A 16,557-nucleotide genomic window follows, 5' to 3' on the forward strand; every position below is an offset into this window, starting at 1 on the left:
ATTAAATATTTTTAGGAGTGAGAATAGTAAATGTATTAAGTTCAGTGTCCAGCACCTACCCTAATTAAATATATTTTGGAGTGGGAATAGTAAATTAATTAAGTTCAGTGTCCAGCAGCTACCTTAATTCAATATAGATTGGAGTGATAATAGTAAATTAATTAAGTTCTGTGTCCAGCACTTATTTTAATTAAATATAGACTGGAGTGGAAATAGTAAATTAATTAAATTCAGTGTCCAGCACCTACCCTAATTAAATATAGATTGGAGTGACAATAGTAAATTAATTAAGTTCATTGTCCAGCACTTATCTAAATTTAATAAAGACTGGAGTGGGAATAGTAAATTAACTAAGTTCAGTGTCCAGCACCTACCCTAATTAAATATATTTTGGAGTGGGAATAGTAAATTAATTAAGTTCAGTGTCCAGCAGCTACCCTAATTCAATATAAATTGGAGTGGGAATAGTAAATTAATTAAGTTCAGTGTCCAGCACCTATCCTAATTCAATATAGATTGGAGTGACAATAGTAAATTAATTAAGGTCAGTGTCCAGCACCTACCCTAATTAAATATATTTTGGAGTGGGAATAGTCAATTAATTAAGTTCAGTGTCCAGCACTTATGTAAATTTAATAAAGACTGGAGTGGGAATAGTAAATTATTTAAGTGTCCAGCAGTTATCTTAATTAAATATAGGCTGGAGTGGGAATAGTAAATTAAGTTCAGTGTCCAGCACCTACCCTAATTAAATATATTTTGGAGTGGGAATAGTGAATTAATTAAGTTCAGTGTCCAGCACTTATCCTGATTAAATATAGATTGGAGTGAGAATAGTAAATTAAGTTCAGTGTCCAGCAGTTATCTTAATTAAATATAGGCTGGAGTGGGAATAGTAAATTAAGTTCAGTGTCCAGCACTTATCTTAATTAAATATAGGCTGGAGTGGGAATAGTAAATTAATTAAGTTCAGTGTCCAGCACCTACCCTAATTAAATATAGATTGGAGTGAGAATAGTACATTAATTAAGTTCAGTCTCCAGCACTAATCAAAATTTAATATAGACTGGAGTGGGAATATTAAATTAATTAAGTTCAGTGTCCAGCACTTATCTTTATTAAATATAGACTGCATTGGGAATAGTAAATTAATTAAGTTCAGTGTCAAGCACCTACCCTAATTAAATATATTTTGGAGTGAGAATAGTAAATTAAGTTAAGTCTGTAGTGGGAGTAGTAAATTAATTAAGTTTGTTAAACAGCAATTATTATCATTAAATATAGAGTTGAATAGGAACAGTTAAATTACTTTGTTTTAATTTACAATAATTCTGTAGATTTTAGTTTTTGTTGGATAAAACATAGAAGTCATATCAGAATGCAAATAGAAATTTTTGGTATTAAATAGTGCAAAGGAAAATATGATTTTTGTTATAGTTGTTGGAAGGTATATTAATTACAGAGAAAATATTGTTTATTATTAGGCATATTAGAACTATTAAATTATTGAAATAAACATGTAATAAAATTAGTATTTAACATTTGTATTAGTGTAATAAATATTTTATAATGGATATCTATTTTTGTAATGTATATTTTGGACATTAATATATTAACAGAAAAAATAAATACATTTTTTTTTTCCTGATTTTTATAGCTGTTTAACATTTTTTAATTTATATTGTATACTGTAAATATTAGACTTTATTTGAAATTATAAGAAATTTTATGTTTTGAAATATTTGATTAATATATTTTAATTATTAATATTAGATAATTAATATTGATAATTGTTACATTTTATAACAGTTCTTTTTATTTTTAGTTCTGGTATGTTGTAGATACAATATATTAATTATATCCTGTTCAATTTTTTTTTTGTAATTTGTAATATTTTTATTATTATATTAGTAAATATAATTATTTTATTATATTTATTATTATACGTTAAATAATTTTCACGTATATAAAATAAATGGTTATTATTTTTGAGTATTTTATTCAAATGTTTTACTAATTTTTAAAGTTATGTTAAATAGTTTGGATATTTATTTGGTGTTTTTTTAGTTGTTATATTTGTTTGGGTCTTTTATTTAGTAACCGCTCGCTGTTGTTTTGGGATATTTTGGTAGAATCCAGGTCGCGGTTGGGAGTTGTTTCGCGTTTGAGAAGGTAAGAGTTATTTTCTTTATTATTAAATAGTTTTAAGTGTTTTCTGGAAGTAGTAATGTTGTAATAAGTGTGTATGGAGTGATGTTTTAGAAGTTAGGGTGTTAGTAATAGTTTGTATACGGTTTTATAATTTACGTTGTGTTCCGTGTTTGCGGCTTTGTTAGTGTTTTGTTATTTAGGTGTGTTAAAGTTTTATAGTGTTTGAATAATGTTTGTAGTGATGTTTTTAGGTGCATTATGTGTGTTTGTGTGTGGGTGGGAATGTTTGTTTCTCTTTTGTAGGTTTTACGGAGAAGATATTTTCGTCTCTTTCAAACACCGTTTTTTTTTTAAAGGAAGTGTGTATTAGTTGTGTTTACTAATATTTATTTTACACTTCCTTTATTGTTCGGTTTTCCAGGAGCGGTTATTTATCTTTTTAATATTTTTCGGGATTTTTATGGTTATTGGATTGTCGTTTTTTGGCCTAGACGATTTTTTCGAAAAACAGTTGTATTTTTCCATTTTATTTGGGTTTACTTTTGATATCTATGGATTTTGAACTACCTGGATTTATTTGGAAGAAATGTCATTATTGTATTGGAGCAACTAGACAGGTAAGTTGATTTAAATATTTTAATTGTGGGTGGGAAAATATTGTATTTTTATTATTGTTCTTGTGTACTTGTTTTGTTTAATTATGTTGTCTAAATATATGTATATATAAATTATTTATATATTTTAGACAACATAATTAATTATTTGATAAAATAAAGTGGTTTCTTTATGTTGTGATAGTTGTTTTAGTAGAATTGTGGGTTAATTTTTTGAAATGGTTTAGAAGAGAGTTTGAGCTATTATATTTAAGTACTCAAGTCCTCTTGTGGATGGGTATAGCTGTACCTGTTGTTGTAGGTAAGTATACATTTGAGTAGTTTGTCTAGATTGTTTTGGTTTTAATTGTAGGACAGATTGTTGCATTCTTAATTCTTGGAAACTTTGTTCCTTTTGTATGGAAATTAGTAGTTTTTCTAGTGTTGGAGTTGTTCTCCCAGTAGAAGTTAGGAATGCATTATGCCAGCCCTCGACTGCGTTGTTAGTTTTGGATTGTTGATTGAGTGTACTTAGATATACATTCCACCAAGGTATTTGGAACTTTGGCTGACGTCTATGGCCTGATCTGGGTAGTCTCCCCACCCAGGTATCCTCAAAATAATCTAAGAGGGGAGATAACTTTAGTTCATTTTGCTTGTAGAATTGACTTTCTAATAAAAGATTGTAATGTTCTGCAACATCTGTGGTTGGTACATAAGCTAGGGCTGTTAGAAGTTTTATTTGATGTGCAAAAGTTATGTTTGTGGCATATTCTACACTCTAAGAAGTCTAAGATAATTCTTTGAGGGGAAAAATCGTTTGATTCTTGTTTTATTTTTCCTAGCATTTCATTATATGTTGTGTTTTGTTTGTTAGGTAATAGTGCATAGATTAAAGGTATGGAAGTGTAGTGATATTGACCGTGTATTGTGTAAAGCTGGTAGAATGGTTTTGGGCATATTGTAAAGGTGCCATCCATCATCCATGTTTGGCATTGTTGGAGTTTAGTTATATTGTTTGCAGTAGCAAACATTATGATTCTTTTTTCTGTACTTTTGTTATAAAAAAAAATAAAAGGTTCATTATTGTGGGTGATAGTTAATTCTGGTGGAATGATGATATCTTGAAAAGTTTTAGGTGATGGTATTGTTGTTGTGGTTGATTTTTTGGTCCTAGCAATTGTTCTTTTTATAGAAGCAATTGGTGGTAATTGGCCTCTTGCTTCTTTGGGCACTCTAGGTAATAGTTCTTTTAGGATAACACTTGTAGCAGTTTGTGAACCAGTGCTTAATTCTTTTATATTTTCAAGGGTTGATCTGACTTCTATTTCAGAGAGATTGGGTGGATGATTATGCTCTCTAGTATATAGTACAGTTGTTTCTCTTGTTTTTGCTCGTCCATAGCATTTGTTTGAATAATATTTTGAACACTTCCAGTTCACTTTTCGTTCAGTCTGCTTTTCTTGGGTGTATGTGTAACCCATGTAACACAATAGGAATTTTCCTTTCTGCGATGTTATAAATTGGGCTTCTTCTGTCATTGTGATGTGTTAGAAATCTGGAAAAAATGTATATGAAAATACATGCAATAGTACTTTATATATTTAAATGAAAATAGCAAAAAAGCATTTTTTTTTATATATACTTACCAAGTGTTTTTGGTTGTATTTGAATGAAGATGTTCTTTGTAGATAAAATGCTGTTTAGTTGATGTAGTCTCTGAAAGTTAAAGAAAATATATTGTTTTGGTTGTTTTAGTTTTTTTAAGTGGGTTGGTATTGCTGTTTGGTATAGACTATAGGTGTTAATTTATACAGGTTATTAAAAACTTAAAAAAGAGAACATGGATTTGTTTTGGGGTTTAGGATGTTTTGGGGTTTGAGTAGGATGTAATTAATATTTTAGAAAGTATTTTGATAGTATACTTACTTTTTTTGTGAGTCCTTTCTGGCAATGTTCAATCTTTTCTTTAGCTGTTTAGAGTAATATCTGTAGTGGAAACATAAAGAGATGGAATATATAAGTTAGTTATTTTTTTGAGTAAAGATAAATTAGTGTTTTAGTTTAATTTGGCGGTTTAGTTAGAAAAGGTAATTTACTTACGTTTTTAGAATTGTAGTAGGATTTAGGTTTCTTCTGTTTTTAGCAGAGTTTCTTCTTCTTTCAATGCTTTGGTTTAAGGCACAGTAGAAGACTTGTTTTAATTGGTTTATATAGTGGATTTTAAATTGTTTCTTGAATGCGATTGGTTGCTTTCTGTATGTGGCCTTTCTATTGGATGTTTTGAATTTTTTTATTTAATTGGTTTCCTTTTATGGAAAATGCTAAGTAAGAGTATATTTTGTTTTAAAGGAGGAGTTTTAAATAATTATATAGAAAATGATTGTTTATAATGTGTATTAATTTTTTGGAATGTGTTCGAAATGCCTATTTGATAATTATTTCTGTTTTTTTTTATTATGTTAAATATTTATATAGTTATAAATGTTATGTTTAAGTTGAATATAATTGGAAAATGTATGTTTTAGGAAAATATTGTATTTATGTTTAAAGTATTGGTTTTATTTGTATTAGAATTGTCGATGTATGTAAAAAAAAAACCGATATAATTGATGTCTATATTTTGGTTATCGATATTTCTTACATGTGTTATATTTAATTATTTATGTCGATATTTAGTATTGCGATATTGATGTGTGCGATTTTTGTGTGATCGATATAGTTGTATTACGATATTGTAGTGTCGATATTAGTGTAGTTTTTTAATTAAGTATACAATCTCGATAATTTTGATGTCGCTATTTTTGTTGCGAAATTTGTGTAGTTCGATAATGTGTCTTTCGATAATATGTCAGAGATCCTTATATTTCGATTCCCAGATTCCCAGCTTACGTCCTTCTGGGCCTCCCTAATGCTATCACTTTCCCTCTTAAATCCAGGAGGGGCAAACAGATGGCGCTGGCCTTGGGTGCGGCAGTCCAGAATGTCCTGATGCACTGGGGTACTAAGACCGTCCCTACACAACTAGGCTGACTCCACAGATTATGGACTATTTTAGGGATGGAGAAGATTTCCTTTTCCCTGAACAACCCAGGGGCTTCCTTTCATGACTTGTGGGCGCCCTTCCTAGCACTGTTGACATCCGAATTTACGGAGCTCACCTTCCCCAAATACCTCAGACTCCTGAGACTTGCGGACCCTCCTTTATCACCTGCTCCCGGTGCGCCCGCTACCTTGCATGCTCTGGGAAGTCTCCCTCTGGAGCGCCGTTCCTTTCTTCGCTTTCTTGGGGTGGTTGTCTTTAATTTTGAGGAGGAGGAGAGGGGAAGGGTGGAGGGTTGTTTTTCCTTTTCCTTTATTTGTTCACGCCTATTAAATGCCATAGCAAACTGCCGGGTTGTAACCCGATGATTGTTGAGCACACTGGCTCGTTCGTTCTTGCCTTTTGCAAAATCAATAAAAGAAATTTAAACCTAAAAAGAAAGGAACATCAATAAAAAGACAAGCACGCGAGTGGTGCGCGCATGCGCCACAGCGAGACATCTGCTTTGAATTATCACGCACACATCTGGGCACGATAATTCAAAACAGATGGTGCCTGTGCGGGTAACCGCAAGCAATAGGTCCCACACGCATGAGCGTGTGGTGAGCTTTCTGAAGCCCCTTACAATAAGTCTCGCAGCGCGTGCGCGCTGCTAGGCGAGACCTAAAAACCTAGAGAAACCCTTCTTTTGGATAGGATAGGATAGGATATGTGCTTGTAGAGCGCTCAAATGCCGTGGCGTCTTGGCGCTAAAAAGGGTAAGAACCTAGTGGAACCAACCGGCCTATCACCTGCAACTATGTTCTGGTGAACAGCAGAGTTTTCAAGGCTTTTCTAAACGCCAATCTGTTAGGTTGCAGCCGCATGGCTGCAGGCAGTAGGTTCCATAGTAGAGCCGCACGGTGTGAGAACACTCTGCCACCCCATCTCACTCTCCTGATCCTATCTAAACAAAGAAGATTCAAGTTACCCGATCGTAATGGTCGGGCTGGGATGTAAGGTCTAAATAATGTGCGCATTTCCCTTGCCCCACCTCCATAAAGCGCCTTGTGGACAAGACATAGAGCCTTAAATTCGACCCGATGCTGCATTGGGAGCCAGTGTAAGGTTCGAATGGCCTCAGAGGTGGGTTTACCTCTAGGTATATCCAGGAGCAGTCGGGCCCCAGCATTCTGTAGTGATTGAAGCCTATTCATTTGCGTCTTAACGATGCCCAAAAATAGGCCATTACAATAATCCAACTTTGAAAGCAGGAGGGCCACTACCACTAGTTTCTGTTGTTCCTTCCTGATAAACGGGAAGATCTTCTTTAAAGTTTTAATCAGGAAAAAACAGGAGGAGGTAAGGCTGTTTACTTGGGCTGAGCAGGTAAGTTTGCAATCGAAAACAACCCCCAAGTTTCTAATCTTGGACGCCGGGGTAGGGCACTGTCCAGCCATCGTGGGCCACCATGAGGCGTCCCATTGGGATTGTCCCTGGCCGAATTCCATAACTTCCGTTTTGTCGGTGTTTATCTTAAGGTAGCTATAATTCATCCAGACTATAATCTCCTCCAAGCAGGCATGGAACCTAACCGCCGTGTTCTCAGAATGTTTAGCCATAGAGATAATGAGCTGAGAATCATCGGCGTAAGCTGTAAACTCGAAACCATGTCTCCTGATCAGGGTAGCCAAAGGCAGCATATAAATGTTAAAAAGTGTGGGTGACAAGGCGGAGCCCTGAGGTACCCCACATGGCAGAGGGAAACTTTCCGACTGCAGACCCTCCCAGCTCAGGTTCTGAACTCTTCCTTCCAAGAAGGAGGACAGGAGAGACAAAGCTGTGTCCTTGATGCCCACCTCTTGGAGTCGTTGGACCAGCACTGTGTGGTTCACAGTGTCGAACGCTGCCGACAGGTCCAATAGGACCAAAATTGCGTTTCCCCCCTGATCTATGGTTCTACGAATCTCTTCTGTGACAACTATGAGGGCGGATTCAGTTGAGTGGCTTGGTCTGAATCCGTGTTGGGCTTTATCCAGTACTTCATTTGTTTCCAGATAGTTGATCAATGTTTTGTTCATCGATTTTTCTATGATTTTGGCCATAATGGGTAATCCGGCAATCGGCCGATAATTCTTTGGCTCAGCAGGGTCAAGCGTAACCTTCAGTATTGGCCTAATAATTGCCCTCTTCCAGCAAAGCGGGAATGTGCCAAGTTCTACAATCTGATTTAACAGTGGGGCTAACACTTCCCCTATTCTACCTGCAATCTGATGCAGCATAGTAACAGGACAAGGATCAGTAGATGATCCTGATTTTAGGGAAAGAAGAATATCGCCGACTTCCTCTGAACCAATTGCAGGGAAGCTAGCCAGTTCCTCAGAAGGTGAACTCACTGTGACTGTTAATTCTTGCCCTTTCTCAGGAAGTGGGCAGATCTGCGAAAGGTCGTTATAAATGTCTTGAACCTTCTTTTGAAAGAACAAGGCCATCTTGTCACACAAGTGTTGGTCTGGATGAAAGGCAATGCCCAGCTGGGCTTTGGAGAGTAGATTAACTGTTTTAAAAAGCTCTCTGGTGGAGTTACCTGCTTCATCAATTTTATTAGCAAAGAACATCTTTTTAGCCTCAATATTGGCCATCTTGTAATCTTTAAGGGCGGTATTATATATCACTTTAGCGGATGTATCGTATTCCTGCCGTCATTTGCGTTCAGCAGTTCTACATTTAACCTTGATTGCTTTAAGCTGGGGATTATACCAGGGGGAGGTTGGCTTATGCCTTCTGATGGTAGACCATCTTACAGGAGCTACTTGGTCAGCCGCTGACTGTAACCAGTCATTGATATTAAGGGCAGCCGTGTTGCAATCTTGAGGTAGTAATCCCGGACCTAAACTTAACTTTAACTTTATTCCACCGTCGAGTCTGAACTTTTGTAGATTTTATTTGTTTCTGTGATGGTGGAAGAGAAAAACTGATCCGGAACAAGATTGCATAGTGGTCAGTCCAGATCAAAGGGGTGACTTTTTCCACATCTATATTGGGGTCGTTCGAAAAGATACCATCCAGGGTGTGACCCACCTGGTGAGTGGGTTCAGCAACTAGTTGGACAAGACTAAAAGTGGTAAGAATGTCAAGGAATCTTTCGGTGTCAGCATTTCCCCCCAACTCTAGATGGAAATTAAAGTCGCCAAGCAACAGGAATGAACCTTGATCTGTTTGAGATTCTAGGTAAGTCATCAATGATTGAGCAAATCCTACCTTTGGGCCGGGTGGACGATAAAGTAAAAGACTCTGAAAGTTAGTAACATTATTTCTGGTAATTATAAAATGCAGGGCTTCTGCTGAGAGGTCTTGAATAGGCTGTATCCGTAGGCTAATATGCTCTCGATGAATAATAGCAATACCCCCCCCTTTTCCACCTTCTCTATCATGAGATGCCACCACATAGCCTTGGGGAAGGGCTAAGTTCCAATCTGGACATGAAGCTTTATCTGCCCATGTCTCAGTCAAGAACATAATGTCGGTACTGGTGCTTTGAATTATATCTGCGATTTGGTACTTATGTTTGCTCAGCGAGCGAACATTAAGCAACATACATTAAAAGTATTGTTCCTGAGCATCCGGATGATAACCAACCACCTTCAGTTGATGGGAGGAAACATTCAGCCTATCGTCAAAAACTTTCGACGTGCTACCCTCCCTCTCCCCTATTTTTACCTCCATCAGGCCAGCCATGCGAAACAGGCAGTTTACACAGTCAGTCTTACCTAATGGAGTAAATTGTGTAATTTACACCAGCCTCGATCACAAGCCAGCAGCTCCGACCTGCTGTACTTAATGGGGCCCAATCGACCAGGGGTCATGGCGCGGGGCGCGAGAAGGGCGCAGACTGGCTTGCCTTTGGCGCGCCTTCGGCGCGCCCACTGCGCGCGTCCGCCGCCTCGCGCCTAATAAGTGCTCCGAAATGATGGAGGATGAGGAAAGACTAGCGCGCCAACCCTGTGTGCTGTGCAGGCCCGTTCTACATCCGGGTCCCGCCAGGGTCGAGCGCGACGGTAATTAAGGAAGAACCAACAAGTAAGTATTGTAAATATTGTAAATAGAATGACCTCCCCAAAAGACCTTCCAAGTTCCCAATCAGGGGTTTACATAAAATGAATAAAACAAGGTTAAAAGTATGTATTTAAATACAACACAAGATTACGAGTGATTCGTTATTGTTTTTTTTTTAAAAGAAAAACGATGGTGCAGCTACCTAAAAACAGTCAGATTCCCAATACAATAGCAGCAAAAGTAAGGTGCAGTTAGGTTTAAAAAGGCAAAAATAGCGAAATAGTTTAAAATAACAGAATAGCTTTTAAATTTCAATTATCACACATCGCACAGCAGCAGCAACAGAACTGTCGGTGCACTATGGATCTTTACCCGCTGCGCGTCCGCCGCCTCGCGCCTAATAAGTGCTCCGAAATGATGGAGGATGAGGAAAGACTAGCGCGCCAACCCTGTGTGCTGTGCAGGCCCGTTTGCAAAAGAAAACTGCAATGATCAGAATCAGGTGCCTAAATTAGCAACTATAACTGAGGACAACACAGTCCGACTCATAACCACATACAATCGCCAAGAAAGACATCTTAGGGCAATTATTAACAAGAATTGGCCGATTGTATTCACAGATGGAGTGTTGGCGCCTAGACTGCTAGCAAAACCTACACTCACGTTTAGACGAGCACCTTCTATGAGAACCCATTTGGTTAAAAGTAGTCCAGAGATAAGCCAGTCTACATCTTGGTTAAAACCGAAGCAAGGGTTTTACAAATGTTCGTCTTGCAGGGCCTGCAAATTTGGCATCAAAGGGCTCGGATGCGCCGTGAACTCACCTACTGCGATCCGGTGGAGGGGGTGCTCGGTGTTCCCATCCTTCTGGCTTACTGGCGGGCTGCCCAGATAAGGGCGCTGGTGGAGTGGCCGCGCCCTGAATCGGAGAAACACTGTCTGTTCATGGACAGGTCCCTCACCAGCCAACAATTATGGGGAGTTCCCTTCCTCTCACGTACGGGGCGCCCTCGCAACTTGTACCTCTCAGAAGTCACCCGACCCATACTGTCGGCATGGGATAAGACTGCAACCACTAGGAGACTCACAACATTCCCATCCCCTATCGCACCTATCTCACAGAACCCAGACTTTACTCCTGGACTTGACCACCGGGCATTCCACCATTGGACGACTGAGGCTTGCCGCTCCATAGGCCACTTTTTTTATCTTTCGGGTTTGCGCACCTTCGCAGAGTTTCGCACTGAGCATGGAATTCCTGAGACGGAACGTTACCGATACTTACAGATTAGGCACTGGGAACTCCAAAGGGAAATAAGGGAGGGTGCGGAGAGGCTCCTCACTGCTTTTGAGAAATGGTTACTGACACGACACAACGACGCACAACTGACATCGGACCTGTACAAATTCATTCGAGGCACTTCAGGAAATGGGAAATCCCCTGGGCAACTGCGTTGGGAGGGGGAGTTGGGTAAGGAACTCTCATGAAAGGAATGGAAGGATATCTATCACCGGGCCCGCCGCACAGCACGCAACGTAGCCTCTATCGAGACGGCCACTAAACTGGCCACCTATCGGTATTTAACTCCGGTGAGGCTTCATAGGGGGTAATCCTTCACGTAGCCTGCTGTGCTGGCGAGCCTGCGGTTCCCTGGGCACTCTTACCCACCTGCTTTGGGAGTGCCCTGTCCTGGGGTCCTATTGGCAACAAGTTCTAGATGAGGTGGATTTATATTTCGATACCCAGATTCCCAGCTTACGTCCTTCTGGGCCTCCCTAACAGTATCACTTTCCCTCTTAAATCCAGGAGGGGCAAACAGATGGCGCTGGCCTTGGGTGCGGCAGTCCAGAATGTCCTGATGCACTGGGGTACTAAGACCGTCCCTACACAACTAGGCTGACTCCACAGATTATGGACTATTTTAGGGATGGAGACGATTTCCTTTTCCCTGAACAACCCAGGGGCTTCCTTTCATGACTTGTGGGCGCCCTTCCTAGCACTGTTGACATCAGAATTTACGGAGCTCACCTTCCCCAAATACCTCAGACTCCTGAGACTTGCGGACCCTCCTTTACCACCTGCTCCCGCTGCGCCCGCTACCTAGCATGCTCTGGGAAGTCTCCCTCTGGAGCGCCGTTCCTTTCTTCGCTTTCTTGGGGTGGTTGTCTTTTATTTTGAGGAGGAGGAGAGGGGAAGGGTGGAGGGTTGTTTTTCCTTTTCCTTTATTTGTTCACGCCTATTAAATGCCATAGCAAACTGCCGGGTTGTAACCCGATGATTGTTGAGCACACTGGCTCGTTCGTTCTTGCCTTTTGCAAAATCAATAAAAGAAGTTTAAACCTAAAAAGAAAGGAACATCAATAAAAAGACAAGCACGTGAGTGGTGCGCGCATGCGCCACAGCGAGACATCTGCTTTGAATTATCACGCACACATCTGGGCACGATAATTCAAAACAGATGGTGCCTGTGCGGGTAACCGCAAGCAATAGGCCCCACACGCACAAGCGTGTGGTGAGCTTTCTGAAGCCCCTTACAATAAGTCTCGCTGTGCAGCGCGTGCGCGCTGCTAGGCGAGACCTAAAAACCTAGAGAAACCCTTCTTTTGCAAAAGAAAAACCGCAATGATCAGAATCAGGTCCCTAAATTAGCCACTATAACTGAGGACAACACAGTCAGACTCATAACCACATACAATCGCCAAGAAAAACATCTTAGGGCAATTATTAACAAGAATTGGCCGATTGTACTCACAGATGGAGTGTTGGCGCCTAGACTGCCAGCAAAACCTACACTCACGTTTAGACGAGCACCTTCTATGAGAACCCATTTGGTTAAAAGTAGTCCAGAGATTAGCCAGTCTACATCTTGGTTAAAACCGAAGCAAGGGTTTTACAAATGGTCGTCTTGCAGGGCCTGCAAATTTGGCATCAAAGGGCTCGGATGCGCCGTGAACTCACCTACTGCGATCCGGTGGAGGGGAGGGCTCGGTGTTCCCGACCTTCTGGCTTACTGGCGGGCTGCCCAGATAAGGGCGCTGGTGGAGTGGCCGCGCCCTGAATCGGAGAAACACTGTCTGTTCATGGACAGGTCCCTCACCAGCCAACAATTATGGGGGGTTCCCTTCCTCTCACGCATGGGGCGTCCTCGCAACTTGTACCTCTCGGAAGTCACCCGACCCATACTGTCGGCATGGGATAAGACTGCAACCACTAGGAGACTCGCGACATTCCCATCCCCTATCACACCTATCGCACAGAACCCAGACTTTACTCCTGGACTTGACCACCGGGCACTCTATCGAGACGGCCACTAAACTGGCCAACTATTGGTATTTAACTCCGGTGAGCCATCATAGGGGTAATCCTTCACGTAGCCCGCTGTGCTGGCGAGCCTGCGGTTCCCTGGGCACTCTTACCCACCTGCTTTGGGAGTGCCCTGTCCTGGGGTCCTATTGGCAACAACTTCTAGATGAGGTGGATTTATATTTCGATACCCAGATTCCAAGCTTACGTCCTTCTGGGCCTCCCTAACGCTATCACTTTCCCTCTTAAATCCAGGAGGGGCAAACAGATGGCGCTGGCCTTGGGTGCGGCAGTCCAGAATGTCCTGATTCACTGGGGTACTGAGACTGTCCCTACACAACTAGGCTGACTCCACAGATTATGGACTATTTTAGGGATGGAGAAGATTTCCTTTTCCCTGAACAACCCAGGGGCTTCCTTTCACGACTTGTGGGTCCCCTTCCTAGCACTGTTGACATCCGAATTTACGGAGCTCACCTTCCCCAAATACCTCAGACTCCTGAGACTTGCGGACCCTCCTTTACCACCTGCACCTACATATTGGTTAAAACCGAAGCAAGGGTTTTACAAATGTTCGTCTTGCAGGGCCTGCAAATTTGACATCAATGCAACACACTACTCTACACCATTTAATCCTACTGCGGTAGTTATTAGTGGCAATTTTAACTGTCGGACTGAATTTGCAGTATATGTGCTAGAATGTACTTGCGGCCTCCGGTATGTTGGGAGTACCAAGCTGCAGGTACATGTTAGAATCCTCCAGCACCTTTGTGCAATCGTCAACCATGATGCCATATACCCTGTGGCACGACACTTTATTTCTCAACATCAGAATGATTTAAATTGCCTCAAATACTTTGTGATTGATGGCATACCTACCTTAAGGCGAGGTGGTAACAGAGAACGAATGCTCCGGGAGTTAGAGTCACGTATGATAGTAGAACTTGACTGTAGAGCATCAGCAGATCTGAAGAATAGTGAAGATCTGCACAATTTTTTATAATTTTTTACTAAATTTTTGTAAAGAAATTATATAGCTTAGGTACTTTCCGATAGAGCCATGATGATCATTTTAATCCTGGTAGCACAACATCTTTTTTGCATAGAAACTATGCAAATGATTGTCAAACTGCTGAGGAAGCCAGCCCGAATGGAAGTCTTCTTGAGCACCAATTAAAGTCTAAAGAATCCCATGATAAGATTCATAGGGCCACTATAAAGGACATTCACATTGGCGACTGGGTGATCGTCAAGAAACCTTTTGTCAAGTTTAAAGGAGAATCCAAATACTACGAGCCTAATGAAGTGGCTGAAGTGTCGAGTATTTCAGTTTGTTTGCCCAGGTTAGGATGGAGGAGCAAAACCGATGTCATCAAACTCCAACTCGGCCAGAAAGACTTGATACTTGAGGCAAGTAAGGAAGGTGCAGACTCAGAACAGAGTAATGTGTGGTTTGACTTTGGTACAAAGAAAGGTGGTGTATTAGGAACTAATGACCATTCATTCGCTCAATGAAGAATCCAATACTAGAGCTTCCACCACTAACGGGATCTCAATGCTGCCAGCACATGATGGTTCTGAAAAAGAGTTTGAGGGTGACAGACAAAGCTTGTTTCAAACTGTTGTTCAAGATGCACATGTTCCAAATGTTGAAGACTCAAGTCACAGTATTGCATTAAGAAATGATGCTCCGCCCTCTAATGTGTTTGAAGCTACATGCACCACTTCGGGAAGGTTATCACGTTTTCCCAACTTGTATAGAGACTACAGTGTTAATGTTTTCTTTGTAAAACCAAGGGAGATGTTGTATCATGTCCCTTATGTTGGTTTGAGTTTGGTTGTATACATTGCTTCCTATTGGTTGGCTCCTACCCACGTCACTTAGAATCCTCACCCCCCTATTTAGCTCACGCCACCGTGGGCGTCACACATTTTCTCTCACCAGCTGTTGCTTCACAGCCACTCTGCTTACCAGCTGACTGTGGGCCTTATTATCTATAATAAATAACTTCTGCTAAATACATACTTTCGTATTGGTGTTATATTCCTGCACCGTGATATATATTCCTTCACTGTGATACTTCACTAATTGAACTAGAACAGATTTATTGTCACTTTTCCCATTGTTGTCGATTTCTTTGTTGTATAATTGAATGGCAAATACACCTGCATGTTTTACATTCACCTTACGAGTGACGTATTTTTCAGGTTAAGCTATCATCTTTGATTTTTGGGCGGGTTATGTTTCGGACTCTTATTGATGGAACTTTGTCCTTGTTATGCAAGAATAATGTCAGATGGTGGTGTGGCTCTATCAGATCTCCTTTCTGTTTGGCTGTGCAGGGCTGTGTGCGGAAGATGGAGACAGGTGAGAAAACCTCGCGCAAGAAGAACAACCACACCATTATTTGCACTTAGCAGAAAAGGTCACTGTAGCAATGGTCCACACCAAAAAGTAAGTCAAAACTTCTTTATTCGAGGATAATAAAGCTTACACCCTCAGTTTGCTGGGAAAGAAATACTGACTGCCTCAGGTCCCCTTTCTCAACATTCTAAAGCAGCCTTCATGCCAAGATTCTAAGGTGAACCAAAGAGAAGATGGAGGAGGGGTGAGTGGGAAATACCATGAGATAAATTACAACACATCTTCCTCCCTGAAAGGACAAGAAAGAGAGGAAAGAAAGAGTCAGAGAAGGGAGAGGGAGAAAGCCCAAGGAAAGGATACCCCCCAAATAACAAAAAATTAACAATGAAAGCGTCTTACGCAGAAGACTAACAGCAAAACATAAGATATACATAGCTTTGTTCACCCCACTTTGTAAACTTTATGCCAATCTGGTGAACTTCTACATCTTATTCCTCTTCTCACTTGTACATCACCAGACTTGTTACCAGTAACAGAGGGCACACAGTCCTGTTTAAGTCCTTCCTCTTTGGTGCTTAAGGCGACACGATCCATGCTCCATTTCTTTCCATCTTCCATAATAACCACATTTTCCTTTACCTCTCTTATTTTCTCTGGAGAATAATATTTGTCACCTTTGCCATGAAAACCATCTGGTTTTCTTATGTGGATTTTTTGACCTGGACTGAGATTGCTAACCTTGGCACCCCATTTCTTGTCATACCATTCCTTATACCTCTTTTGTTTTTAATTCACCTTTGAACTGAACTCTTCCTGATTGACTTCAACCCTATCTTTCAGGCACAACCAGTTGGGAGATAACTTTGATCCCGCCTTCCTCCCTCTGAGCAATTCCATTAACTGATCCATCCCTGGAAACCAATATTCTGCTCTTACTCTCGCCTTGCAAAGACTTCTCCCTAAATGTCCCTCATGGGTGAGTTCAATTATTGGGAGTCACATCCCTTTAGGTGGAACAATTTTCCCTGATTTTAGAAGCCAATTGCCCTCAATAGACAAAACATCT

General features: G+C 40.4%; 1 protein-coding gene across 1 annotated transcript in view; it reads left to right on the forward strand.

The window, feature by feature from the left end:
• Nucleotides 1-16,557, forward strand: part of LOC146871801 (uncharacterized) — a gene marked incomplete at its 5' end in the record, with an annotated part of 718,460 nt that overhangs the window by 150,156 nt on the left and 551,747 nt on the right. The window contains one exon of the mRNA XM_085651438.1: nucleotides 15,470-15,581. Coding sequence (XP_085507564.1) covers nucleotides 15,470-15,581 — 112 coding nt within the window. The remainder of the gene's footprint in view (nucleotides 1-15,469; nucleotides 15,582-16,557) is intronic.

The sequence above is a fragment of the Triturus cristatus genome, chromosome 1_1 (genome assembly GCF_964204655.1).
Source record: "Triturus cristatus chromosome 1_1, aTriCri1.1, whole genome shotgun sequence".
NCBI lineage: Eukaryota > Metazoa > Chordata > Amphibia > Caudata > Salamandridae > Triturus > Triturus cristatus.